Source organism: Tyto alba, unplaced genomic scaffold (genome assembly GCF_018691265.1).
Source record: "Tyto alba isolate M040663 unplaced genomic scaffold, T.alba_DEE_v4.0 Super-Scaffold_33, whole genome shotgun sequence".
In the NCBI taxonomy this organism is placed as follows: Eukaryota; Metazoa; Chordata; class Aves; order Strigiformes; family Tytonidae; genus Tyto; species Tyto alba.
In genome coordinates this window covers 1,014,913-1,040,079 of record NW_024881308.1, presented here as the reverse complement: position 1 = coordinate 1,040,079, position 25,167 = coordinate 1,014,913, and the positions used below count along the sequence as shown (strand labels likewise).

The window sequence follows — 25,167 nt, the reverse complement described above, 5'->3', positions numbered from 1 at the left end:
TCTAACTGCTGTGGAGGGGAAGGCTGGAGAGATATCTGAAAATGGAGCAGGCTGAGACTGCCTTGCAAAAGCCAAGCTATGCTCTCAGGAGTATTTAGTTAATAACTGGGAGTGCCCATTATGCCCTCAGGCTGCTGGAGGACACTAACAAAACCTTGCCACTGCCACAGCAGAGGAAGGTTTACACCTCCCTGCATTAAGAAGCATTGAGTGAGCTAGTGTAGCTGCTCATGCAGGGAAAAGCATGGGGCACTAGCCAGCTTATTGGCGAATGAGAAAGTAGGATGTGTACCTCTCAGGTGACTTCTCCAGAGCCAAACAGCCCAGCAGTCAACATGCTCTGTCTCCCAAAACGACATATGTCTGGGATAGACCAGGGCAGAGGACGGATTTTTCAGATCTGGCAGCTGAACAGCCAAGCATGTGTGCCAAGCTGAGAGGTAGAGGCGGGTGGTGTTGGGGGGGGGTGGGGGGGAGGGAAGTAATTTACACAACCCTGAAGCATTTTGTTCAGTCCAGAATGAAACAACCTCTCCCGTCTTCCAGTTATTTTACTGGCATTTTTTCGGTCAACCTCTGAAAGAAGTGTAGGGGAGAAAAATGTGATGTTTCAGCCAGTTTGATTTCAGAAATGTCCATGCAAACCAGGGCTCCCCCGCTCTGTGTATTTCAATCAAAACCCTTCGCCAGACCGGAGCTGTTGGTAACCATAGCTCAGGTTTGCCTCGGGCACGGCCGGTTCTGTGGCCCCAGTTCAGGCTCAGCCTCAGCCTGTCCTGGCGTGTGTTGGGGCTGCTGGAGCCCGGGCTGGGCCTGGCCAGCTTCACCTGCAAACACCAGCCAGAACCTGTCGTGCCATGACGAGAACCATGATCTTCAGCTCTCGTCTCCAGATGCCCCCGCACACAAGAGGTCCGTGTTGGAAGGCCAAGCTGGCTGTGAGAAAGAGCACACCAGTCTGCTCTGTGGCACTGCCACAGGGTCTCTCGCCTGCGGTTGTTGGATGCTGAACTGGGTGCCTGGACCCCCCCTGCCGCTGCGGTAACGGGTGAAACGGCAGCATGAGAGCCTCCCTGCTAAAAGTTTGCTTGAATAAGCACAAAGAGCATGCACGTCATTTAGAAAACCCTCCCAACCTCTGGGAGACAAGGCTATGATATCTCTGATCAGGCCTGGAAAGCCGACGCCCCCGGTCTGAAGGGGACCGGGGCTGATCCACCCCCTCCGCCGGCTCTGACCCAGCGTACGGAGCAAGGAGCGGCCCAGACCCGCCCGGCCGCGCTCCTCCGGCCCCCGACCACGGCGGCCCCCGACCACGGCGGCCCCCGACCACGGCGGCCCCCGACCACGGCGGCCCCCGACCACGGCGGCCCCCGACCACGGCGGCCCCCGACCACGGCGGCCCCCGACCACGGCGGCCCCCGACCACGGCGGCCCCCGACCACGGCGGCCCCCGACCACGGCGGCCCCCGACCACGGCGGCCCCCGACCACGGCGGCCCCCGACCACGGCGGCCCCCGACCACGGCTGCCGCCTCCAGCGCTCGGGCTGCGGCAAAGCGCCCGCAGCGGGCCCGGGGCCCCGCGCCCTTCCCCGCCCCGCCGCCGCCTCAGCCCGCCCCCGGGCCCCGCCGCGGCGGGCGGTGCGGCCCGGCCCGGCCCCGCCCCTTCCGGCGGCGGCGGCGGCGGCGATGGCGGTGCCGGTGCCGGCGGAGGCGGGGGCAGGCCGGCAGCGGGCCCTGGCCGTCGGCTCGCCCGTGGACTACATGAGCATCACCAGCTTCCCCCGGCTACCGGAGGAGGAGGCGGGCGGCGCGGCGGAGGGCGGCCTCCGCGCCCGGAAGGAGGAGGACGCGTTCCTGGGCGAGCAGGACACGGGTGAGGGGCGGCGGCCGAGCCCGCCCGCGGCCCCGCATGCCCCCGGTCCCCGCGGGCCCCAGCTGCGCCAGCGGCCCCGGACCAGGCCCGGAGCGCGGGCTCCACCTGCCCAAAGGGCTCTTGTCTCCCCGGCCCCACGCAGGGAGTCGGGGCTCGCCGGGCTCCCCCCGGCCCCTCGTTTACCTTCCGGGGACGTGCCGTGAGCACGGAAGATAGCCAGAGATACCAGGGGTCTGTCACGGAGTTAGCAGTTCCTCCAGCTAGCTGCACTACTGTAATAAAGGCAGGCGGTCTTTTGATCCTCGAGAAAACCCTTGGTCTGTTTTTAATTGATTGCTTCCTTCTCAGCAGTTAAGAGAAACGTTTTTTTCTCCCCCATGCCAAGTTTCTCCAAGCAATATTGCCTTTCACCCCCCAGGCCTGCTTCATAACCCACAGGCAGGTCTCTGCCTCATGGACCCCAAAACCCCGAGGCCCATGTTTGAGCAGGCACCGCTTGTCCTCTGCCCCGTTCCCCTGCGACTGCCGCGTGAAGCTCCTGCTGCCTTTTCTCATCTCGGGCCATCCCACGCTGCTGGGGCGAACCTGCCGCGCGCGGGTTTGACAGAACAGCTCTTCCAAAAGCACAAAGCCTCTCATCTTGCATGTGGAGCACGAGCAGAGCTTGGTGCAGTTTTGGCTGTGCCGATGCCTCACCAGGCACAGGGTCTCAGTCTCCTCGGGTGCCTGCGAGTGGGGTGGCTGGAAGAGCTGCCGCTCTCCTGCCGCGTGGAAACTCATGCTCATCCAGCACTGTGTCTGCTTTGGAAAAGCCAGCCGTGCTTCTCCATGCCACGTTATCTGCCGGACTGGCAGGGAGGGAACCCAGACCTTTGGTTTCTACCGCCCAGAAGCTCTCATTAAAAGGAGGATGCCTCTGTTGTGCTGTCGGTGCTAGGGACAGACCTTGCAAAGGCCTGAATGGTCGCACATTGCAGCACCTGCCAGAGCCCCTGAGCGGCTCCAGTCTCTGCTGTCCCCTCTGCAGTGGCTCCAGAGCTGAGGTGACCCTGGTTCCCCAAAGTGCTGGTTCCCCCGTGAAGCTACGTCTCCTTCACAGTTCCCATGGAAGCCAAATAGGGTTTGGTGGCTTCTTTCAAGCTTGGACATTGGTGGTGGGATGGGCACCTGTTCGCTGGCCTCGCAGGCTGCTTATTACTCTCTGTGTTCCCGATGGACCCCTTCCAGCCGCTCCTGTCCCCAAACCGCAGCCCTGCTGTCTCCATGCAGCATCGGTGGTCACAGAGACTAAGTGACTTGGTCAAGGCCATGTGGGGTGTCTGTGGCGGAAAACAAAGGGACTTCTGCATGGGTGGGAGAGGCCACGTGCTGGAGGGCTGTGGCCTGTCCTCTCCTGTGGTGACTGCCTGGATGCTCGTGTCCCGTTGCGCTGGGCTGGCCTGTCACCAGTGCTGCAGGAGCAGATCAGAGGGACCGCATCCTGGAGGGGTCAGGCGGAGGAGCCCAGCTCACTCCCTGTTTCCCCACTGAGGGGGCTGCCAGGGGCTGTATGTGCCATTCCTCCCCGGTGGCATCCCCTGCCAGGCCAGTCACAGCCCCCTCTGGAGGCACCTCAGCCCATCGCCCGCACCCCAGCCAGGCCTTCCACTCTGCCTGTATGCTGCAGCCCCAGCTCACTCAGACCAGGAGTAGCAGTGAGGAACTCAGAGGTGCAGGCTGGCAAAGCTGAGTCTTTCCCAGTAGTGCTCCTGAATCACCACCGCATGAATGAGATTAAATTCACCATAAGGTGATTCCTTGGCTGCAGGGGGTTTCCTCGTGGTTGCAGCATTACTAAAATTAAAACTAACTCCTTGCCTCGTCCCAGGAGAGCTGCACCCAAGAGTCTTTTTTAATGTCGTGGCAAGGACAGGGCTGGTGGTCTGCAGGGAGAGGCTGTCTGCCAGAGGAGCTGGAGGCATGGCGGGGTGATGAGGGATGTGGGTTTTCCTGCTCACTCCCTCCTCCCTCACCCCAAACCTGGGAAACGTCCCCTGTGTGGAGGGACAAGCTTTTTATCTTGTCTTTTCAACTTGGTGCTCCTCTTCCCACCACAGATGCACAGGGCACTGCAGCCGCCACTGACTCTCAGCAGTCCCTGAAAAAACTCATCCAGGAGTTTTGCATGATGCCCTGAGCCGCTTGGTCCCATTCAGTGCCCAGCAAGGACAGGCATGTCCCCACAGCAGCTCTGTGTGCCAGGCAGTGCCTGTGCACAGGCAGGGCATGCTCAGCAGGCGTTCCCCCCACCACAAGGGATGCAAGCAGAGATTCAAGGCATCTTTCAGAGGAGAAGAGAGACTTTTTCATCCCACCGAGCATTGTTTGCCATCTGGTGGATGCCCAGCAAAACTCTGCCCCGTTGCATTTGACATCTTGGAGCTGGGTGTTTGGTGAGTGCCTTGATTTCACAGTGGGCCTTGTCAGCTGGAGGAAGCAAGAAATTAAAGCAGAGCCTTTCCTGCCATCAGAGCGGGTGGGCACCCCGAGGCCCTCTGGTTTGCAGGTTTGCTCCTCTCTGCCCTCTCTTTGTCATGCTTCTGAAGAGATATTTCCTGCACCCAGGCCACACGTTTTGCTTCGCCTCTGTTTTGCTCAGGTGCTTTAACTCAAGCATAGCTCCAAATAAGGCTGCTGGATTGTTTTGGTTTTTTTTTTTTTTTTTTTAATTTCCTCTTCTTCAGTCCTGCTGCATTTCAGAGATCTGTTTGCAAGTCAGTGCTGTGTTAAGAACCCCTCCAAATGGAGCAGTAACTGTGGGCTCATCACTGAAGACTGATGAAAGGACTGAAAAGGAGCAAGATTCAGGGTTTTTTGCCCCTCTTAATCTCCAGGGAAGTAAGTTTGGAATAACTAGAGCTAAAACAAGGGATCAGTAAATGACGTAAAGCAGCATCTGAGCCAGAAAGTCTCATGAGAGCTGGGATCAATAGGGAAGGTAATAGCTTTGCTGGAAGGGGCATGGTGTAATGTTAGCACTGGATAAACACTGCAATAAGAGCCTCATGTTGCTCAATATCTAACACTTGTTTTCTCCCTGCTGCCCACAAAGACCCGGACTCCTTCCTGAAGTCGGCACGTCTCCAGCGTCTGCCCTCATCCTCATCAGAGATGGGAAGCCAGGACGTGTCCCCTCTCCAGGAGACAAGCAAGGACCCTTTTTCTGGAGACTGCAGCTGCCAGCAGGATGGGCTGACTGTGATCATCACTGCCTGCCTGACCTTCGCCACGGGCGTCACAGTGGCCCTGATTATGCAGATCTATTTTGGGGACTCTCAGGTAAGATGAAACGATATCTTTGCAGTTGGGCTTTGACTCCAAAAACAGGAGAACCTCCCTAAGTTTCCTCCTTGCCAGCAGTTTGGCGGGGTGAGTACTGGTGAGCTCCAGCTGGTGTCAGTGAGACCCTGGGTGCTGAGTCTTTCTCTGCAATTCCACCCCAAATTGTCTCAAAATCTTTTTCCTGTGGTTGGGGGTCGTGCTCGGAGAGGTGAGCTGCCCCACGTCTGGGGTGTGGGTGGCTGTGTCTGGCAGGTTTGGGGGTGCTGCCAGAGAGAAGTGGGCAGACCTGCTGCTGGATGATTGTGGTTTGAGCCAGGTGTAAATGCTCTCAGAAAGCAATCCTTAGTTAAGCAGCAGACATCTTTCATACATCCCCTCTTGGAGAGAGTTTTATGGATCTGTACACCTAGGCTCACCTCTGCACAAAGCAGGGGTATATCTGAAAACAGAGCTGAACCTCCTGCTAATATGTCCCACAGACCAGTGCTAAATTGCAGAGCAAAGGCAGCATGGCCATGGGGTCATACCTTCCTGCAAAACATCTCTTGCCCGAGAAGGCCCAAGGGGCAGCCAGTAGTCACCATCATCTTCTCTGTATGCCACCCAGCAGGGCAGAGCTGCCTGTGAGTCCATGTGAAGGAGATTTACTTTTTTTAAATTTATTTCTCTCTCACTGGCATGCAAAATGCAGCTGTTGGGAGTGGAGTGGCTTGGCCCTGTGGCCGGCTGGGGTGCAGTGCCGGAGGGAGGCTGTGCAACACAGCCCCTTTTGTGGCACCACTGGAAGTGCCAGTTCTGCCCGCCAGCCTGCCGTGGCCCTTCCGTTTTTGCGCTTCCCAGGGCCACTCTAGCTCACGCTGAGATGCTGCAATTTGTACCATAGGGTTAAAATTAACCTTTTAAAACTTCCTGTGACTGCATTAGCACTGGTGCTGGCACCAGAGAAGGATGAGAACAAGCTGTGGTACTCGGGGGGATGCTACATTCCTGTTTCCAGTGACTGCGTTGCTGCCACAGTGACAGCACACTGTCACCCATTGCATTTGAGGATTAGTCCGACCCTGCTCTGGGGTGGTGGAGGACAGGATGAGTTGTGGCCCAACAGCTTAGCATGTCTACTGCTGAAAGCCAGCTGGGCTGATGGCCATGGCTACATGCAGAGCAGCCACAGCTGCCCTGCTACAGGGACATGCCAAGGGACATACTACTCCCACCAGCATTTGGAGGCACCTGAAAATGAAGATTGGCCACAGCCTTGGTGCTGGCCTCAGGCTTCAGGTGCCCCAGATCTGGGTGGCCCCAGCACCCCTCCCCGGGCACAACCGCTCTCCTCTTCCGGCAGATCTTCCACCGCGGTGCCGTGGTCACGGACGCTGCCCGCTGCACTGCCCTCGGCATAGAGGTGCTCAACAAGCAGGGCTCCTCGGTGGATGCGGCCATCGCCTCGGCCCTCTGTGCAGGGATCGTCAACCCCCACACGTCAGGGATCGGCGGGCAAGTGTTGATCGCTCACCCTCAGGCTTTTGGCTGCGGTTGTCCTCAAGCAGGTGGTTTCCCCACCGGTTGAGACGTGCCTTCATGGTAGCCTGAATCCCAGCATGTGGTACAAAGTCTCTGACATCAGGCAGTGGACGTGTCTACATCTGCACAGGGATGGGGACAGCGAGGGGCAGAGACCCCCAGGGAGGGAAAAGCTGCGTCTGCCATTAGTGGCTGCCAGGAAAGTCCAAGCCCCACACTCAAATGGGTTGAAAAAGTGACCACAGGCTGCCGACCCCCTCTGCGAGTGTGCCAGGAGCTTGCAGTGCCCTGGGCTCAGTCCCATTGTTTTCAGAAGTTGAGTGCTTCCCTCCATAAGCTCTGCCCCTGCTGCAACAGGAGGCCGAGTTTCCGAGCCCAGCTCCAGACAGCAGCCACGGGAGGCATGGCAGCGAGGGGTGGGCTCCTCCCAGCCCTCATCCCCAGGGTGGCATATGTGATCCTGATGCTCTCGGCTCTGCAGGAGGTCTCAGGAGTGTTGCATAAAACACTGCCACCTGATAGCTTCTCAGGGCTGTGCCATGGATTGCTGTTGTAAGCAAAAACCCTGTTTTGTTGCAAAACTGCTCGGATTAGAAAGAAAATCCCAGATAGTCCCAGCCTGGCAGTTGAACAGAGCCAATGGCCTCTGGCCAGACTGGCAGGGACTGATCTAGCCTTGCTGAAGGCTCAGCACAGGGGCTGCCTGCATCCTGCCCTGGCCTTGGCTTAGTTGTCCTGAGCTGCTCTCTGGGGATGGGCAGCAGCGTTCCCCTGCACCACTGGCCAGCCCTGGGTCACTACTGAGGCTGGTGACCCACTATACTGGCCCCATCATGCCAGGACTGGCCCCAGCCCCAGTGGCACCCACACTCTTCATTTTGGCTTTACGGCAGCGGCTGTTGTGGGGACAGCCGGTGCCGTGCTGTGACCGGTGTCTCGCTGCAGGGGTGGGGTGATGCTGGTCCACGACATCCGGAAGAACAGGAGCTGGGTGATAGACTTCCGCGAGGTGGCTCCCATGGGCGTCCCACTGGAGTGGGACCTGCAGAAGGACGCCAAGGTGAGGCCCGGTGTCCCACAGCTGACCCCTCCAGGGCTGTAGCTGGCTGATGTCTCCAGCTCTCCTCTCCCCACAACTCTTGGGCCAAGGGGGAGATGCCCGGGGAAGTGACAGGAGGTCTCTCCCACCATGGGAGATCCTGGACCCTGCAGACATGAGGAGCCCAGGGAAAATCCTTTTTTGGCAGCCTCAGAATGCCTGGAGCCTGCAGGGCTTGGGGAGTAAAGAGGCATGTCCTTCTGGCACTGGGGAGCTGGGAGAACAGGAGTCCCAGGGAGGAGCACAGTCCTGTGTCATTCTGAGTTATTTCTCCTGACAAAACTGGGTTGAGATCAGGATTGAATTTGCCTTTCCTTCCAAAACCTTTTATTCCCTAATTTAGTGTGTTGCTACAGACCTCTTCCCCTCTCCTGAAGACTGTGCAGACACTTCCCATGTGTATATGATGTGCATCTCCTTGACTTGCAGTCGGGGACCATGTCCCATGTCCTCATAAGAAGGAGACTACTCTTCCTTTTTATCCTTTCTATTTTACAGCCAGGTCTGCTCGTGGGGGTGCCAGGCATGATACAAGGAATGCACCAGGCACACCAGTTAAATGGGAGGTAAGACATGAGGCTGGCACAGGCAGGCTGTCCTTGTGCTGCACAGGCTGTGCCCTGGGATCCCTGAGGGGGAGGTGGGAGCACACGAGCCCTCGCCATCAGACCCTGTTCTCAGCCACCAGTCAAAACCATTAGCTAAGGGGTACTTGGAGGCTTGTGTTGAAAAAGATGTTCATTTTTTTGTACTTCATTTAACAAAAGAAAGAATTCAGTTTGATCAGGTTTTCTGCAAAGCGAAATTTTGGCTAACAAGATGGACAGTAAATGTTCTCTTAGAAATAGGCGCAGGACATTTTTGTGCATGTATGTGTATTTCCATTCTCTCTTTAGCTGGGCCCTAAGAAGTGTGATGGCCCTCGATGCCCTATTAGGACAGACAGGAAGGGATCTGAATGTCTTGCTCAGGGCCAGAGCCTGGCTTGAGATTTTGCCCCAGAGATGCCTCTTCCCCTGCCCTTGCACTGACATTACTCTCTGGTGCACATAATGGAGCACTGAGGTGATCCTGCTAAAAAGAAACAACCCCCTGAAAGCTCAGTGCTCCTTTTGGCCACCACTGGCCCCACAGCCTGGTCTTTCAGGAGCCCTCTGACTGCAGGGCCAAGCCCTGTGCTTGCTCCCCACCGCCCTGCCCTGCAGCACCCCTCCAAGGCATGCTTCTCCTTGCCCTTTCTCCTCTGGCAGGCTCACCTGGTCCGAGCTGCTGGGCCTCGCAGCCCGTGTCGCCCAGGATGGGTTTAATGTCACACATGATTTGGGTGAGTACCTGGTGGGGAGCCAAGAGTGGCTGCTCAGCATGGAGGAGCGCACTGGCCGCTGTGCTTGGGTGCGAGGCAGCTGGGGATGTAGGTCGATATTCACGGGAAATTAAGGCTCTTTGGACCTGGAGATGAATGGTGTTGGGAGCTGAGCAATGCATGAGCTCTGGGTCTGCAAGGGGAGAGTGTGATGCCAACAAAACTGGAGCCGTTTCCGAGGGCTGCTCAGGGACAGGTCAGAGCAGCCCATCCTGGGCAGCTGCCCAGGGCCGGCCGGGGAAGGGTGCTGGGGTTTGTGTGTGTTTCCTTCTCAGCTCTAATGGATGCATGATTCAGTGTCCCTCTAGTTTTGAAATAGGGCAGGAGTCAGCAGCAAGCCTCCAACACCCCCATCAGGTGCACGGTGGCTCCAGGTCCCCTGCTCATTCCTGCACCCTGGCTTTTCTGGATGTCCTTCCCCTTCTCACCTGCAGCTAAAGCCATAAGTGAACTGAAGGACCTGAACTACTCAGACAAATTTCGGGAGGTCTTTCTGCCGGAGGGCCAGCCCTTGCTGCCCGGTATGTTCGTCAGGCGCCTGGACCTCGCGGCCGTCCTGGAGCTGGTGGGGGCAGAAGGGGTGTCAGCTTTCTACAGTGGAAACTTGACCCAGGAGATAATCTCCGAGGTGAGCCACGTCTGTCCCTGTCGCCCCAGACAAGTCACCTGCTTAAGGTGACAGCCTGGAGATAAGCCATAGCAAAGTGTTGGCACAATAATGGGGAAAAATGCATGGAGCCTCCTTTATCTTTCCTGTCCCTGTCACTGCAGTGGTGTAAGTGACACACAGGTCACTTCCAGAGCCTACAGAAGTGAAACCTCCATTTTATTTATAATCAAGATGGACTTTTTTCAAAGGAAAAAAAAAAATCTCAATTTCAAGGCCTCCTCTGGACTGTGTTAGTATTAGTGACAACCCCTTTCTCCCCATAATGAGAGGTGCCGCACTGTTGAGAACAATTTTTCTTGATAATGGGACTGTAAGATAGAGACTCCGAGAAGATGGTTTTAAAATAAAATTGTGAACCTTGTGAGCAGAGGATCAGACAGCCTTGGTCCCACTTAGGGTTGTCCCAGTTGAATTCCTGTCATTAGAGGTGCTATGGAAAAAATAGCAACAACAAAGTAATTATTCTGGTAAAAAAAAAGCACCCAACTTTTATACCTGTGTAGCTGCAGTTGGGGTGGTTGGTGGCACCATTTTCCCTTACCACCATGGCTCAAGTGATGTACCTTCAACATGTTGGTAATCTGGAATAAGTTCATTCAGCTCAAGCCTTAGGCATTTGTGAGCTCTGTGTTTGGAAATCTCCTATGGTTCACCTGAACAACAGTAGAGGTGGGGAACAAGAAACAGGAAAAGTCCCAAGCTTGTGGTGCATCTCCACAGCTAACCCCTGCTTTATCATCCCGCTCCCCTGACCCGAGGGCTGCTGCAGGGAAGCACAAACTATCTATGGAGGAGCAAGGCCCCGGGTTGTAACAGCAAAGACCCTGCCAAGCTCTGTGATCAAGTGTGCAATTCCAGCTTTGGTTGCAGAGCAGAGCAAAGTGCTGGCTTCTCACAGTGTTTATTGTTCCAGCCAAGGGAGCGGGCAGCAACGTGGTGAAATCGAGTAAATCTCCAAAATACCCTACCCTTTATTTCCACCCCAGGGTGGGAGGGCACAGGTGCAAAAAAGTGTTCTCTGAGGAATTGGAGATGGTGTCTGCAGTGTGTGGCTGAGTGGGGCTTCTCCCCTCCCTGTGCCACCAGGCTCCTCCTGCCCCACTCCCTGGTGCTCTGCCCCGGCTTTGCGCTGGCTGAGCCGAGGGAGCCAGCTCCTGGCACGGGCACCCGCCTGCTCCTCTCAGCCCTCGGGTTCAGCCTGGCCTGTGCTCTGGGACAGCTCGGAAAGGGGCAGGGATCCCAGGCAGGGGATACATCTTTTGCAGCTTTGGGGTGGTTTGACATGCTGTCCCTCACAACGTGCCCTGCGTTAGCTTTCCTGGTCCAGTGATTCATCCATGCTTTGCCAAGTTAGCTGGCTAGTTTAGAAATTGGAGCATGCACAAGTTATTGCTCATTTTTTGATGGAAATCCAGAGGACTCATAGCAGCAACTCACCCCAGGAGGACCTCACACCAGGTTGCATGGCTTCTCCTGGGTGGAAGGAAAGAGTTACTTCGTGACCATAGTGGCACCTGTGCGCTGGCAGAGTATTGCCTACTTCAGGTGATTTTAAGATCAGCAAAGTGCAGTTATGATGGTCCTACCTCACATCCATCATGACTCAGCTGCAGAAGACCTGAAATGGAGTGAATCACCTGTATTTAATGTGCTCATGAAAATTACCAATCCCAGTAACTTGTAGCTCCAGGCAAGTCTTACAAAAAGACCGAGGCGACAGCAGACCCACTGTCACCTGCAATAATTAAAAATAGGGTGGGAATTGTATGCTAAAGATTTCTAGTGATGGCAACCTGCTACACCCAGGTTCCTTCTCTCCTGGATCCATATATATCTTTTATCCTGGCAATATTCAAATACTTCATAACCTTTGCCATGCTCGTGCTTGCCACCTGGGGAGGAGATGGCTGTGAGGCAGTGCCAATCCCCATCTTCACAGGTAGGCAGAACATCTTCAAAGCACCCATGGGGCGGGTGAGCTTTAGGAGGGTGAGCTGCAGAGCCTTCCAGCAGTGGTGAATGGTGAGCCAGGCCACCGAGGCCACGAAAGAAGAGATTTTCAGGGTATCCTGAAGAACCTGGCACTTGGCTTGGGAACCTCAATGGTATTTGTTTTAGTGTGGTGATGTGTTCACCTGGTCCAGCACAAGGAACACAGAAAGCCTTGACCCAGCTTTCTCAGTGTGTGCTGCTTTGTCTTCCTACACAGGTCCACAACAACGGAGGAGTCTTGGTGGAGGAAGACTTCAGCAATTACAGTGTCACAGTGGAGAATCCTGTCCACACAGTCTATCGAGGTAAATGCCTGACCCATTGCCATGCAACTCCAGTTAAAGTTTGCTTCACCTGGCAAGAGGTGGTGACAGTGTTTAACAAGAGTTGAAGTCAAAGCTGTGCTGAGGCACCTGCAAAAAAGCGCTCCAGGGAGTTTCCTGCTATTGCCTACTGATGCTGATGCATCATAGGCAGTTCGGGAGGTCTTCATCATTTTGAAATGGGCCTGTTTTTGCCTTGATAGTGACTGACGGTATTTTGATAGCATTAGAGTGTAAAGATGCAACATGATTACATATTGATGCAACGTCTAGATAGAAGCTGGACCATAGGCCAGCACCTACACCTGAATACAGTTCCCAAAGTTGATCTACAAGGGAGAAGAACTTACTTTATGCAAAAAGTTTCTAAAATGTCATTCTTTTCTAGAAAAACCTGTATTTACTCTCCTTATAGCTGTAATGCTACAAATCCATTTTATCTCCGTTCTTCCATACTGCAGTCCAAAAACCAACCAGCCAACCAACAATAACTGAATTTCAGATGTAAAAAAAACATCCCTAGTTGGGCTTCCTTCATCCAATATAAAGAAACAGAAAGATACAACAGGAACATTTTGGGAAATACTTTTCAAATCATGTTGCTTTCCATTATTCCCCCTTAAATCAGGAAGGGCTTCCCTGTCCTCCGGAACACTAGCTTATGGGCAAGTATTATAACTGGACAGAATCTGACAAAAGCAGCTTCGTTCCTCTCCTCTTCCCTTCACAGGTCATCTTGTTTTCAGTCCCCCACCTCCACACGCAGGTCCTGCACTGATCACAGCACTGAACATCCTTGAGGGCTTTAACATCACAAGTCAAGTATCCAGGGGGAATATCTTGCACTGGATGGCAGAGGTAAGAGGAGGTTCAACATTTGGCTGAATTTCTTGTGCTGCTAGAGAGTAATTTGTTTATTCCTTGGTTGTACAAAAATGTTTGTAGGTAATTCCTAGAGGAGAATGAGCAAATAGACTGCTAAGATGTAAATCTGAGCTGTGCTGCTGCCTCAGGTAGGTGCAGATGATGGAGCCTCCCACTCAGCTGAGCTCTTTCTTACTTTGGCAGAGCTCTTTCAGAAGAACAAACTGGCCATTTCTTGTATGTGATCATCTCTTCAGAATCACCCCACATCAGATGAGAGTAGTCCCATCTATTTCCTCCACCTCTTATGCTCCAGTTGCCCTGACCGTACCAGGGCACTGCTAGGGCACTGCAAGGAGAGTCAGCAATGTGATTCTGCAAGCAAAATCCTAAATGTGGTGATGACAAGGGAAACTGACCTAACGCTTTATATTTTTTTTAAAACCTTTACATTTTAGCCCACCTCATGATCTCAGTGGTCCAGATCATGACTTTTCCAGTATTTAGGGCTGCCAGTCCTACTAAAACATTGCAGCTTCCCAGGAAGTCAAGCAAGTGCTCTGTTTCCTGCTCTATAAGCAGTTATGTTCTTAGATGCTTAACAGATCCACAGCTGAGTTTTACAGGTTGGGAATTTTAAGAAAGGATGTAACCACATCCTTGTAGGAGACAGGGCAGTGGGCGCTTGGAAGTTATTGCCTCTCACCAAAAATGCAATAACTGGAGGTGTTACATGCTGCTAGGCCTGTAGAGAGACAGAGAAGGTTGACTCACCTAAGTTATTTTTGAGCTCTCTTCAGGAAGCTCTGGATGAATCTATTTGCTCTGTGTTTGCACCAGGCCAAGAGTTGCACTTATTGGTTATCATATCCCATCTGAGGAACAACAACCTCCAGATAAAGGGCAGTCACTGCAGAGATGAGTAACCCTGATTACTTGGGATCACAGGGCTGAGATTCAGTGCTAAGTCAGCACCAGATAGTCCAGCCCTGGGACAGCCATGACCAAGAGGTCCTTAACCTGTGCCTATGGGTTGGATGTGGTCTGCTTGTTTCAGTGGAGCTCCTTTGCCACCAAGCCTCTTGTACATCCCCCATATGGTATGGTGGTCAGGAGGCTGTTTCATGGAAATGCCACCTTCTCCAGAAGTTGATCGTGTTTTACCCTGTCCATCAGAAGATAAATGATGACACTTCAGGAGAAGTTGTTGATGTGTGGCACATATCAAAACAGAAGTCACATCTAGCTATCTACCTGCAGGGCAATGTACTGTCTTGAATCTTGAATGAAAATGGCATGGCATGCAAGCAGAAAGTCTTTTGCATTTCTGCTGGGCACAAGCTGGCTTGATTGAAGAAATTTCTCCTTGTGGCTGTCCTCTGGCTACCCGCTGTAAAACCAGGGCTGGATAAACCATCACTTTTGAAATTGCATCTTCCCATTTTTAATGGACTGGCTTAGGCAGGATTCTGCGTGTATGAGAAACCAGATCCCTTCTTTTTACACCATCATTCCCTTAAGTGTGCTGGGACTAATGCTTTCTGATCAAACACTTTGGATGACTTATAACTAGGAACACAGGTAGCAGCTGGTGAGCAGAACAACTAATTTCTGCTTGGCACTGGTGCTGTGCCAGTGAAGCTGCCATCCAGAGGCAACAGCAAGCCCAGGACCCACTGTCCCACTGGGATTCAGTGTGATCTCTGCTGTTGTGGTGACCACTCAGGAATGGAAATAGTAAATGGCATCCTGGTTACCCTGTCTGCCAGCTGGCAATGCAGCTGAACCATTGAGCTGGGCTGAGCCAGCTGGTCAGCTCCCCACGGGCATATTCCACCTTGTACACACACTGCTGGGCATGCTCGGCTCCCCTTACACAGTTTGCCATGCCAGGCGGATACCCTCTGGCCCCCCTACCCACGTGTGGCACCCCTTTGCACTGAGGTATTCCCAGGACCAGGCTTTTAGACATTTTTCTTCATAGGCTATTGCCAACATGCCAGGAGACCGGATACTCCTGTGTGGAGTATCAGAAATTGTATTTGCAGTGCCACCTAAATGTTTTCCTTTTCCTTCCTTCCTTCCTTCCTTCCTTCCTTCCTTCCTTCCTTCCTTCCTTCCTTCCTTCCTTCCTTCCTTCCTTCCTTCCTTCCTTCCTTCCTTCCTTCCTTCCTTCCTTCCTTCCTTCCTTCCTTCCTTCCTTCCTTCCTTCCTTCCTTCCTTCCTTCCTTCCTTCCTTCCTTCCTTCCTTCCTTCCTTCCTTCCTTCCTTCCTTCCTTCCTTCCTTCCTTCCTTCCTGCCTTCCTTCCTGCCTTCCTTCCTGCCTTCCTTCCTGCCTTCCTTCCTGCCTTCCTGCCTTCCTGCCTTCCTGCCTTCCTGCCTTCCTTCCTTCCTTCCTGCCTGCCTGCCTGCCTGCCTGCCTGCCTGCCTTCCTGCCTGCCTTCCTGCCTGCCTTCCTGCCTTCCGCCCTCCCTGCCTTCCTCCCTTCCTCCCTCTCTTTCTCTCTTTCTTTCTCCCTTCCTTTCTTTTCTTTCTCCCTTCCTCCCTTCCTTTCTTTTCTTTCTTTTCTTTCTTTTCTTTCTTTTCTTTCTTTCATTTAGACATTAAAAATAGCCCTGAGTCTAGCTAGCAACCTGGGAGACCCATCTGATGATGTGTCCGTCACTCACACTGCAGAAGGCATGGTGAGGTAGGTCTGAGGCTGAGAAGCATGGTAACAGTTGCAAGACGTGTGATTTGGATATCGTTCCTAGATTTGTTCTTTTTGGTGCACAGGGAAACATGAGGTTTTTCTACCTGTTTTACTGAGGAAAGGTCAGTCCTTGAGTGTCCTCCTAGGGCTCACTCTTCCACTAGGATCACAGCTGATACCATGGGCCTTCGTGGGAGGATCATGGGATGTCCTCACACAGAGGTTTCCTGGAGCCAGCTTGATCTTGAGGGTTCCTGCCACTTCCTTACCCCTCAAACGGCCACCCATGTGGTCATCACCACGTGTAGTTTCTGGATCTCCCTTCCCCACTGTGGGCCTCGGTGCCTTTGCAGAACACCCAGACACATGGGAGAGGTTTCAGCCCAGCCTCCCACCTCAGAGCCAGGTTCAGCCACAGTTGGTGGCCAGAGCTGGACCTGACTTGCCCTTCTTCTGGAGGACTGGCATTCAGCCAGGTGGTGCCACCCCTTGTCCATCCAGGCTGAGTTTACCACTGTAGACAGAGCCTGGGAGGTGCTTGGCATTGCCCCTCCGTGCGGACTGAGCCATCTTGTCTCCTTCCATTGTGTGAACCAAAGGAGCTCCCTGTCCTCAGTGCCAGCCCCCACAGGGAGATACTACCAGTAGCCATGTAGGTGTACCCCCACAGAGAGACCATGAGATGCTCAGCTTCCTAGGCCCATGTCTTTCTTTCCTCTTTCCCTCCCTCACTGCTGAAGTAAATCAGAAGCTAATTCTCTGCGCCAGCTGATTAATGACTCCCAGTCCTTCTTGTCTGATCTCCGCATGCCTCACTTCTCCATGGAGAGTGGACCTGCTGCTAGCCAGGTCCTTGTCATGGGACCTGATGACTTCATTGTTGCGGTTGTAAGGTAAAGGATTTACTTCTTCCCTCCATAATGTACTCAGAGGGTGGGAGCAGGGAGAAGAAAGCAGGTTCAACAGGACAGGATGGGACCAGACCTGGAGCAGCGGGGCTGCTCTGTCCCAGTTAGTCCTGCAACAGGTGAAATGGGGAGGATGGGGTGGGGGTGTGTGAGCTCGTGCTGCTCTGCCCTGTGCAATTCTACAGCCCTCTCAGTGAGACAAGTCTGGACTGGCCTGAATCTGCTCCCTGGAGAAGAGGTGATGGCCAAATCTGAGGACTGATGGGGGCATGGAGACAGATCCATTGCCTAGAGGGGAATCCTTAAACACAGGCTGGGACAGAGCTGCTATCACCCACATGGTTCCTGCTCCTAAGTACATGGAGACTTTCACTCCACATCTAACCAGCCCGAAAGAACTACCAAAGAGACTCTGTCAAGCCAAAATGGGACAGAACATTGGAGCCCTGAAAACCTCAAGATGTACAAAAATATCTGGGAGAATTTTTACAAGATTTCTTTGTGTTTCTTTTCAGTTCTTTGAATCGTCCCTTTGGCAGTGGAATAATAACATCCTCTGGAGTCCTCCTGAACAGCCAGATGTTAGACTTCTCCTGGCAAAATAAAACAACAAACCACTCGATTCCCAGGCCGGTAATGAATGACATGACAAATTTGTTATCTGAGCTGTCTGTACCATTTTTATAATTTTATTCTCATCTCCACAATAGGGAGGCTATTTAATGCCTTATTAATAACTGAGACAACAATCTGTAGAAAGCTCCTGGTTTTTCATTATATGAGCCACTGAAACAGAGTTAACAGAAGGCTTTATGTGTATCAGTTATCATTATAATGCAGTTTTATCAAATGATGCTGCACATCTCAGCTACCTATTTTCCCTGCAGTCCAGATGCACTTTAAAGCAACTGTCCTTTTCTGCAGAATTAAGAACTCTATGAATTGCAGCTCTGCAGGTTTAAAAGTAACAGGTAGAAGAAAAAAAATCTTCAGGTCTTGGAAAGAAACAATTACAGACCAGTACTGGTGGTTTCGAGTGCTGCCTTCTTGTTTCTTCTTGACAAGTATTGTAAAACCATCCCACTTTGCTGGGTTGGTACTTTGGAAGTGGGTGAAAGGCTCCATATACCTTCTGTAAAATAGATCCACAGCGTGAAATGGGATAGATCCTATTAGCATCAGAGAGCATTGTCCTAGCAATGAGGATGTCAGCCTTGTAAAACTACACAAGTGCAATTGCTGGCTGAAGCACAAAGAGTAAGAAGTTAACCTGTGCAACTTGAGCTCCAGCAAAGGTTTAGCTGGCTTGTTGAAATTTTTTTGGTGTGTCTTTTCTTAAACTGCAGCAAAATCTCATTCAGCCTCAGAAACGGCCCCTGTCTTTCCTGTTGCCCACCATCGTGAGACCATCTGAGGGGATGTGTGGGACATACCTGTGTCTGGGAGCTAACAACGGAGACAAAGCTTTGAGCAGCATTGTTCAGGTCAGTGCTGTGTTCAGGCACCTGCCCTCTCACAGCAGCTGTTGAGCTCAGTGCTGAGCAGGGTCCCCTGCTGCAGTACAGGCCTTCCCCTCCTCGTGTCCCAGGCTGTGTTGAAACTAGTGGCCACAGGATTACCAGTTCAGTCTTTGATGTCACCAGTTCCACACATTTGGTTTGTCAAATCTCGAAGAGCTACCAGGTTGCACCTTTCCTGGTGGCACCACTCATAATTGTAGAGGAAAAGCATCTTTGCAAAATCTGTAATGGTTTTGTGTCATTCTGATACCTCTTCAAATCTCATCTTAAGGATCATTAGGGAAAAAAAGAGCATTTTGTAATTCAGAAAATTGCAGAAGACTGGCAGCACTTGCCATAAATTGGGCAGCTCCTCCCAATTTATGATTTTGAATGAGGTGACGTACTTGCCAAAAGTTTGATTGCATGAACAGCAGCAATGGATTGCTAAAAAGAAAGGCACAACAAGAATGGCTCACATTTTCCTTACCTTTTGAAAGGCATTATTCAGAGCAAAACTAAAGCCAACCATTGCTTTCTGATACTTTGTTTGGAGAAGTCACCTGCTGAACTTTTGGATGCAACAAACAGGTATTTAGAGATTACATCATGTTCCAGATATGCATTTCTCCTAATTTAGCAGGAACTATGTGACAAAAAAAAGCCTATGCAATCCTGAAAAGTACCACTTTTCCACCAACACTAATACAGGACATATTTCACGGGCCTCTTCTTATGTGCAAAACCCTGCATTAGTCCACGCAGTTCAGTAAATGTTTCAAAACCTTTTCCTGCTTCATCTGCAGATGTTGGAGCCACAACTTAGGGGGGATGCTTGAGAAGTTGGCTTCTCCTATTCTCATTTTGAGGAATCTTTTATTCTCTTGCAGGTTTTGGTAAATGTTTTAACATTTAACAAGAATCTGAGTGAAAGTTTGTCACTTGGTCGACTTCATCCACAGCTTCAGTCCAACACCTTGCAGGTTGACAGTGAGTATGAACACTGGGTGTGGTGCAGCCTACAAATCTAGCGTGTTTAGAAAAGGAGCAGGATTTTCTTAGCACACTGCTGTGGAAGTGCAGCAGCCCAGCACACTGCTTACCATGTTCTAGTGCAGAGGGTTTTGGGGAAGACAGAAAGCAGCAAGCTAGCTTCTTCAGAGCTTGGAGCCCTTGCTGAGCCATGCCCTCTCGCACTTGTCTTGTGAATGCTCCCTGGCCCCTCCAATGCCACCTGTCCAAACTCTTCCAGGTGCTTCTCCCCAACCCTCCCTCTGTCCCAGCTTACCTCCTGGTAGCAGCCTTGTCCTCCCCTTAAAACCTTTTGGTGATCTGAGGATATCCAAATAAACAAGACTGCAACCACAGCTTCACCCAGACAGGACCTAGAAGCTAGCAGATCTTCCTACACTTTATTACCACTGACATAAATTATATTCTTTCCGCTTTCCAGTCTGTGTCCCCTAAGTCTACCAGCTGGGGAGAAGATAAGGCTTATGGCAAGGCTTGTAGCTTGAAAGTTCTGGAAATACAGCATCAGTGCTGACACTCTGGAGGCTGTACTGCCAGCTCTTGTCCTTGTTCCTACAAGTCTTGGTCTATTTGGTGTTTTTCACAAAGCCCCATACCTTACCAGAGTAAACCACGAGTGAAGTTTCGTTCCTATTTCACACAAAATAGCCAAAGTATCTAGGCCTTCCCATTTCAGATGAAAATCTAAAAATGTCTGTTGAGTGTGACCTGCAGACTTGGAAACTAGAACGTAATTAAAACAAATCCAAAACTTTAATAGGTCCTAATTTGTGGATTTGGACATTTGGCATCAACAAGATGTATGTTAAGACACATCTGCAATGTATATAGCATAAATAACTGTGGGGTTTTGGTGTGCCTGCTCGGTTTGTCCAGCTGCATCCTGAGCTTTGTATCCTCAGGCACTTCTATTCACAAAGAAATTACAGAACATCAAATAAACAAAATAAAAGCAGGAGAGCAAGCAACCTAAAGTAGATGGCTGGGAGATTAAGAAATATGTGAAGGGGAAGTTGGAAGTCTTATCATGAAGTGTCATTTGGCAACTTGTTTTACTATGACTTGTTTTGAGCTGTCTTGCATCTTACTTTGACTAACAACTCTTAATACTGTTATTTGTAACTACGATCTTAAGAGTGGGGACTGCCTTGTGTTCTGTAAGAAGAATAACTACAATTAGCTGCCAACAACATATTTTGCCCTTTTTCCAAAGAGGAGGATCTTCCACATCTTTAAATGATCTTCTGGATCCCCTCAATTCTGCTCCCACACAGAGCCTTGCCCAGCTCCGAACAGCCTTTGCTGCTGTGAGCTGGCAGAGCGCTCCTCGGAGCGGTGAGTGCTGGTCCTCCTCGGCCTCTGGGCTCGCCCTGGCCCTGGCTGGGGCACCTTCTGAGGAGGCTGCAGGCAGTTTCCTTCACACTGCAGATCCCAGCAGGGTTAGACCAGAGCTTGGCATTAAAGGCAACAGCGGCTTACGGTTACAAACTCCTCTTTTAAAATCCCTACAGGTGAGTTTCCTGAAGACGATATTGAACTTCTTGTAGCCCGGGGCCATCACGTGGATAAAGTCAAAGTGGTCGCCCTAGTTCATGGGGCCAGGAGAACCAACAGTTTCATCATTGGACTGAAGGACCCCCGGAGCGTGGATGCTGCCGGAGCCACAATATTGTAGCACCTCCCAGATGACGTGTCACTGAACAAGGCTTAGACAAATCAGCCCAAGTGGTGTGTGTGTGTTCTGAAATGGCCCCTGCTCCATTCCCGGGGCAGGAGCTCCACTCACACGCAACTGAGTAGACTTTCTATATTCCCCACCCAGGATGACACCAGAGGAGTTAGCAGCACCAACATACAGCATTGTGGGTTTTTTTCTTTTATTTTTAAATGATTTGAATTACAAGAAGCCCAGGCCTTGTTGCAGGAATGCAGGGAGCACACTTTTCTTTTGGCAGAGTCTTGTTACTAATTCAGTCTTTTCAAAAGCCCAATTCTAGCCAACATCTTAATTTTAGTGAGTAGGAGCATTAGCAAAGGAAAAAAAACAGCTGCTGATGATACTGTCATCTTCATCTCCCTGTCTTTCCCAAGTTTATTCTTTGCCTCTTTTGTAAGCCAGTAATTAATACAGCCTAGCCTAGTGTTTGTAGGTGCCTGTAGCTCGAATGTCAGGGAGTCCTTTAATACTCCAGATGGGCCATCTGATTTTTACCAGCATGCAGCCTCCTGTGTTAATTCCTTTTCTCACATCGCTACATACCTTCAATTTCAGGAGTAAATATTTTGAATCAAGTCACTGTGCAGATTCACCGGCAGTCTGATTTTGTAACCAGAGCAATGGTTTTCAACTTCTAAGAACTTGTGGACCCTGCAATAGTGTTCTTAGAGAGGTTCAGCCTCCTCCATGGTGAATTTAAGCTTAGTGGTAATGGGGTTAATTCTCTTAGATACTTTTTGGAGGTATCTTAGCAGTACTCCACAGACTTGTGAAAATCTACAGACCTATAAAAATCCACAGTCCACGGTCTAAAGACCACATGGAGAGCATTTAGGTAGGTTCAGAACTTTCCTTACACCACTTTATCTTGATCTGCTCTGAAAGCTTGAATCATGTAATCCCTACAGAGAGGCTTGGGATTTTCTGCTTACTAAATTCAAGCCTGTACTTCTGCTCTGTATTTTGATACTGGTGGTTCTATTGGAAAAGCTGAAGAGAGTGAGAGGGAAGGTACAAACCAAACCAAACACTACTGAGATAATTTTCTGTCCGCAGCATGTAGCGCAAATATATATATATAAGAATATATATATAAAAAAGAACATATATATAAAATATATATATAATACATATGTAAGTATACTTCTGCATTCCTTGTCTGAAGTAGAGTGAAGAAATAATACCCCAACTGACAGCTGCACCACTTCATTCAACCCACATTTGGACGTTTCCTTCTCTTTTTACTAGTAAGTTAGACAGAGACACCTGGCACTCAAAAACTCTGGAATTTGATCATTTTCTGTGGTCTAAACTTTGACGATTTCCTTCATGGTGCAAATGCATCTATGGCCACTGTACATATTATATATGTATGTCTGCTTATGCTTGTCTTGGTCTTTCATTTGATGCTTACACCCGTTACTCCCAGCCTTCCTCCCGAGGGAGCCCCCAACACCCATCTGTTTGTAACGCACCTTCTAACACTCGCTGCCATTTGGCACGGGGAGTGTGTGGCTCCTTTGGAAGGCAGGCAGGGCACTACAGCGGATAATCCGACTAATCATTCCTGCCACCTGCCAGCTGAGGATGTCCAAGCATCTTACGTGGAGCCTTGCATGCTGTGCCCAGGAAGGACAGAGATGCTTTTATGCTCCGCTGAAGCGCAGCCACCCGTGAGACGAGCACGGCAGCTACCTAGCAGACGGGAACATCAGTGGTATTTTCTGTTACAGATGCATCAGTGGCCTCAGCTGAGAGATGAGGGAAGTACAACATTGTCTTTAGGAAATTTTCTTCTGTGCCACCACACTGCCCATAAGGCAAGAGAGACTTTCTTCACCATAGGGACATCAAACCTACTTATTGATTTTTCTGTCATCAGCACTAGAGCTGGCCACTGCCTGAAGTTGGAGCGTTCATAAAGCTGTGTGTCCTGGAGCAGACCTCTTCAGGTTTCACGGGAAGGGACAGATGCAGTTTTGTGCATTGAACAATGGTGGAAATTTGGGGTTTCCTGGTATGGTACAGCAGTGATCTGTTCCTTGGGCACAGAAGTTTAGTGTGCATAGCTGCAAAATAAGTGGTCAATTCATCGTCGTTTCGGTACTTTGCATGGCATATCACAAAACTCTTTGAAATATAAGATTCCTCCTTATTAACTGAATTTGCCAACTCGCTTCTGATGCTGGAAACTTTGTATTCATTTTCAAGTTAAAGACTCTGGTCTTGATTCAAAAGGGCACTTAAACACCCCAAGGTACAATTTCAAAGCAATTATTCAGAATCTTAAAATAAAGCATGTTCCTAAGTATTCCGCTGGATAATGGCCTGTGTTGCAAAAAAGAGAAAATTCAAAATAATTGGAAGATGGGACTTAGGCCCCTAGGTTATAGATAAGAGACATAGAGATATTTTAAATTATTTTCCATTTCCTCTGTTTAAAAACAGCATCAGTGTAGCACAGATGTATTCAATATGGAAACCTTTAATCTGCTAATTGGCCCAGTGTCTCTGATACTTTGAGTCCATCTGTTGTGACAAGATCTGATTAATTTAATGTGAGGTACCAAGAAATACCCAATGTTTCCTTCTGTACAGGTGAGATAGACATTGTGAAATAAAGGGCCATATTCTGGAGATGTGTGTGTGCAGAGTAACTGCACTGATTTCAACCCAGCTATTGTAGAGGTCTAACAGCTCTGAAGCAGAATTTGTCCTGAAACTTATATGAAAGTGCCAGTGAGGAGCTCAGAACACAAAATACAAAGTGTCTGAGGAAAACAATAAAGAGCATTTTCAAAGGAACAAAATAAACCCAAGCAAAATAAAGAGGGGAAAAAAAAAAAAAAAAAAAAAGGATGCCTTTGCCAAATGTGACTACTGTGATCTGGAAGGTGATCAGCTTGTCTCTGCCCATGTTTGCATTGCTTCCCAGCAACATATACTGGTTTTTACATTGGGATAAGCTGGAGACAGGCTCGGCTGCTAAGTGTTAGCTCAATTTATCAGGATTTGTCACAAAGGCTCGATGCCATTCATGAGCACAGATAACAAGCAGTGCTTCGCTAGCTTTAGATACCACTGTTCACCTGTGTGCATCAAGCTGTATATAAAAGCCTAAAGGGGGCATGAGGCAGAAGTCAGCGCCACCATCCTGCAGCTGGGGGGATGAGGATGCTCCAGCACCTCAGCTGCACCATTTTGTTCCCATTACTGTCCTGCTCAGTGCCTAGACACTGAGAGGGGCTGGAGCCTGCCTTGCTCCTACCAGTCTGGATGGGGACAGATGCTGCTGGGGTTGTCGCGGTAGTCAGAGCCACGCTGCCAGTGTGGCTCGGCGCAGCACACGAAGGGCTGGGGATCCCCTGCTACCCCCGGACATGGGTGTGAGACCAGCTGAAGAGCAGCCCCGGGCACACCACGGGTTTCTGCACTCCAGCGAGCTGCTCCGGCAGCATGGTCCTCTCCGTGCCTTGGGGCGCGGGGGCTGCCAGGGGCAGGGGAGGGCACCATAGCCGGGGCAGCAGGTTCAGGTCCCCAGTCTTCAGGGATGATGACTGTTGTCCTCCAGCTCTGCTGCAGCCCCGCCAGCGTCTCTCCGAGGGGTCCCTCAGCTGCGCCAGCGAGTCCGAGAGCGCCTGTTCAGCAGGAGCCAGCCGGCTGGCTGCCAGGGGGAGCTGGACCCACCAGGCGCCTGCTGGGTCTCTCTGGCTGGACCATCTCAGAGCCTCCTTCCACCCACTGCACAACTCGGCAGGCTTCCACGGACTGATCCCGGACACTGACTTGGAGAGAAAGGGAAGTCAGGACTTGGTAAACACCATGAGATGAAACCTGCATCTCTTTCAGGAACACGTCAAAAACACTAAAGATTTTGTAAGGTTTTGTAAAGAATCAGGTGGAGCAGGAAGAGCTCGTGTAGCACCCAGGTATTGACATCACAGTGGTTTTGGAAAGATCTTCTGTACTTCAGTGACGGACATCTGCATGCTAACCAGGGAAAAGAGAGCTCTGACAGGCAGAGCTTGTTCTTGGGGAAGCACAGCACTAGGTAAAAATGAAACACAGCTGCGTGGAGGGCAGAAGAGCCTATGGAGTAGGAGGAGCTGAGCACTGAAACACACTGTCCAAGAAGGGACCTCCAGTGGCCACAGCATTTTGAGATGCAGCTCGTCCTGGCAGAGCTGACCCTGCTGCCTGGGGGGAACATCCCATTTGACAACAGCTTCTTGGCAGTTGTGACCCTTCATCCACCAGGACTGGCCCCAGCACGGCCAGGGCTCCCCACC

The 25,167-nt window shown here is 51.1% G+C and overlaps 1 protein-coding gene across 1 annotated transcript; it reads left to right on the top strand.

Moving 5' to 3' along the window:
• The first annotated feature begins 1,658 nt into the window (after positions 1 to 1,658).
• On the top strand, positions 1,659 to 23,189 carry GGT7 (gamma-glutamyltransferase 7). Its single transcript, XM_032992970.2, has 15 exons — positions 1,659 to 1,877; positions 4,969 to 5,195; positions 6,541 to 6,692; positions 7,665 to 7,779; positions 8,317 to 8,384; positions 9,069 to 9,142; positions 9,616 to 9,809; positions 12,061 to 12,148; positions 12,897 to 13,024; positions 15,631 to 15,719; positions 16,463 to 16,615; positions 17,146 to 17,263; positions 17,977 to 18,114; positions 19,020 to 19,119; positions 20,673 to 23,189. Exons 1-15 carry the CDS (start codon positions 1,691 to 1,693, stop codon positions 20,834 to 20,836), a joined length of 1,995 nt encoding a protein of 664 aa, XP_032848861.2. The 5' UTR covers positions 1,659 to 1,690; the 3' UTR covers positions 20,837 to 23,189.
• Positions 23,190 to 25,167: the final 1,978 nt, after the last annotated feature.

Bases quoted from the DNA above. Each gene is read 5' to 3' on its own strand.
- GGT7 (XM_032992970.2), top strand. From the start codon at position 1,691: ATGGCGGTGCCGGTGCCGGCGGAGGCGGGGGCAGGCCGGCAGCGGGCC. The intron at 9,143-9,615 runs GTGAGTACCTGG...TCTCACCTGCAG, and splicing joins TAATGTCACACATGATTTGG to CTAAAGCCATAAGTGAACTG. The intron at 9,810-12,060 runs GTGAGCCACGTC...CTTCCTACACAG, and splicing joins CCCAGGAGATAATCTCCGAG to GTCCACAACAACGGAGGAGT.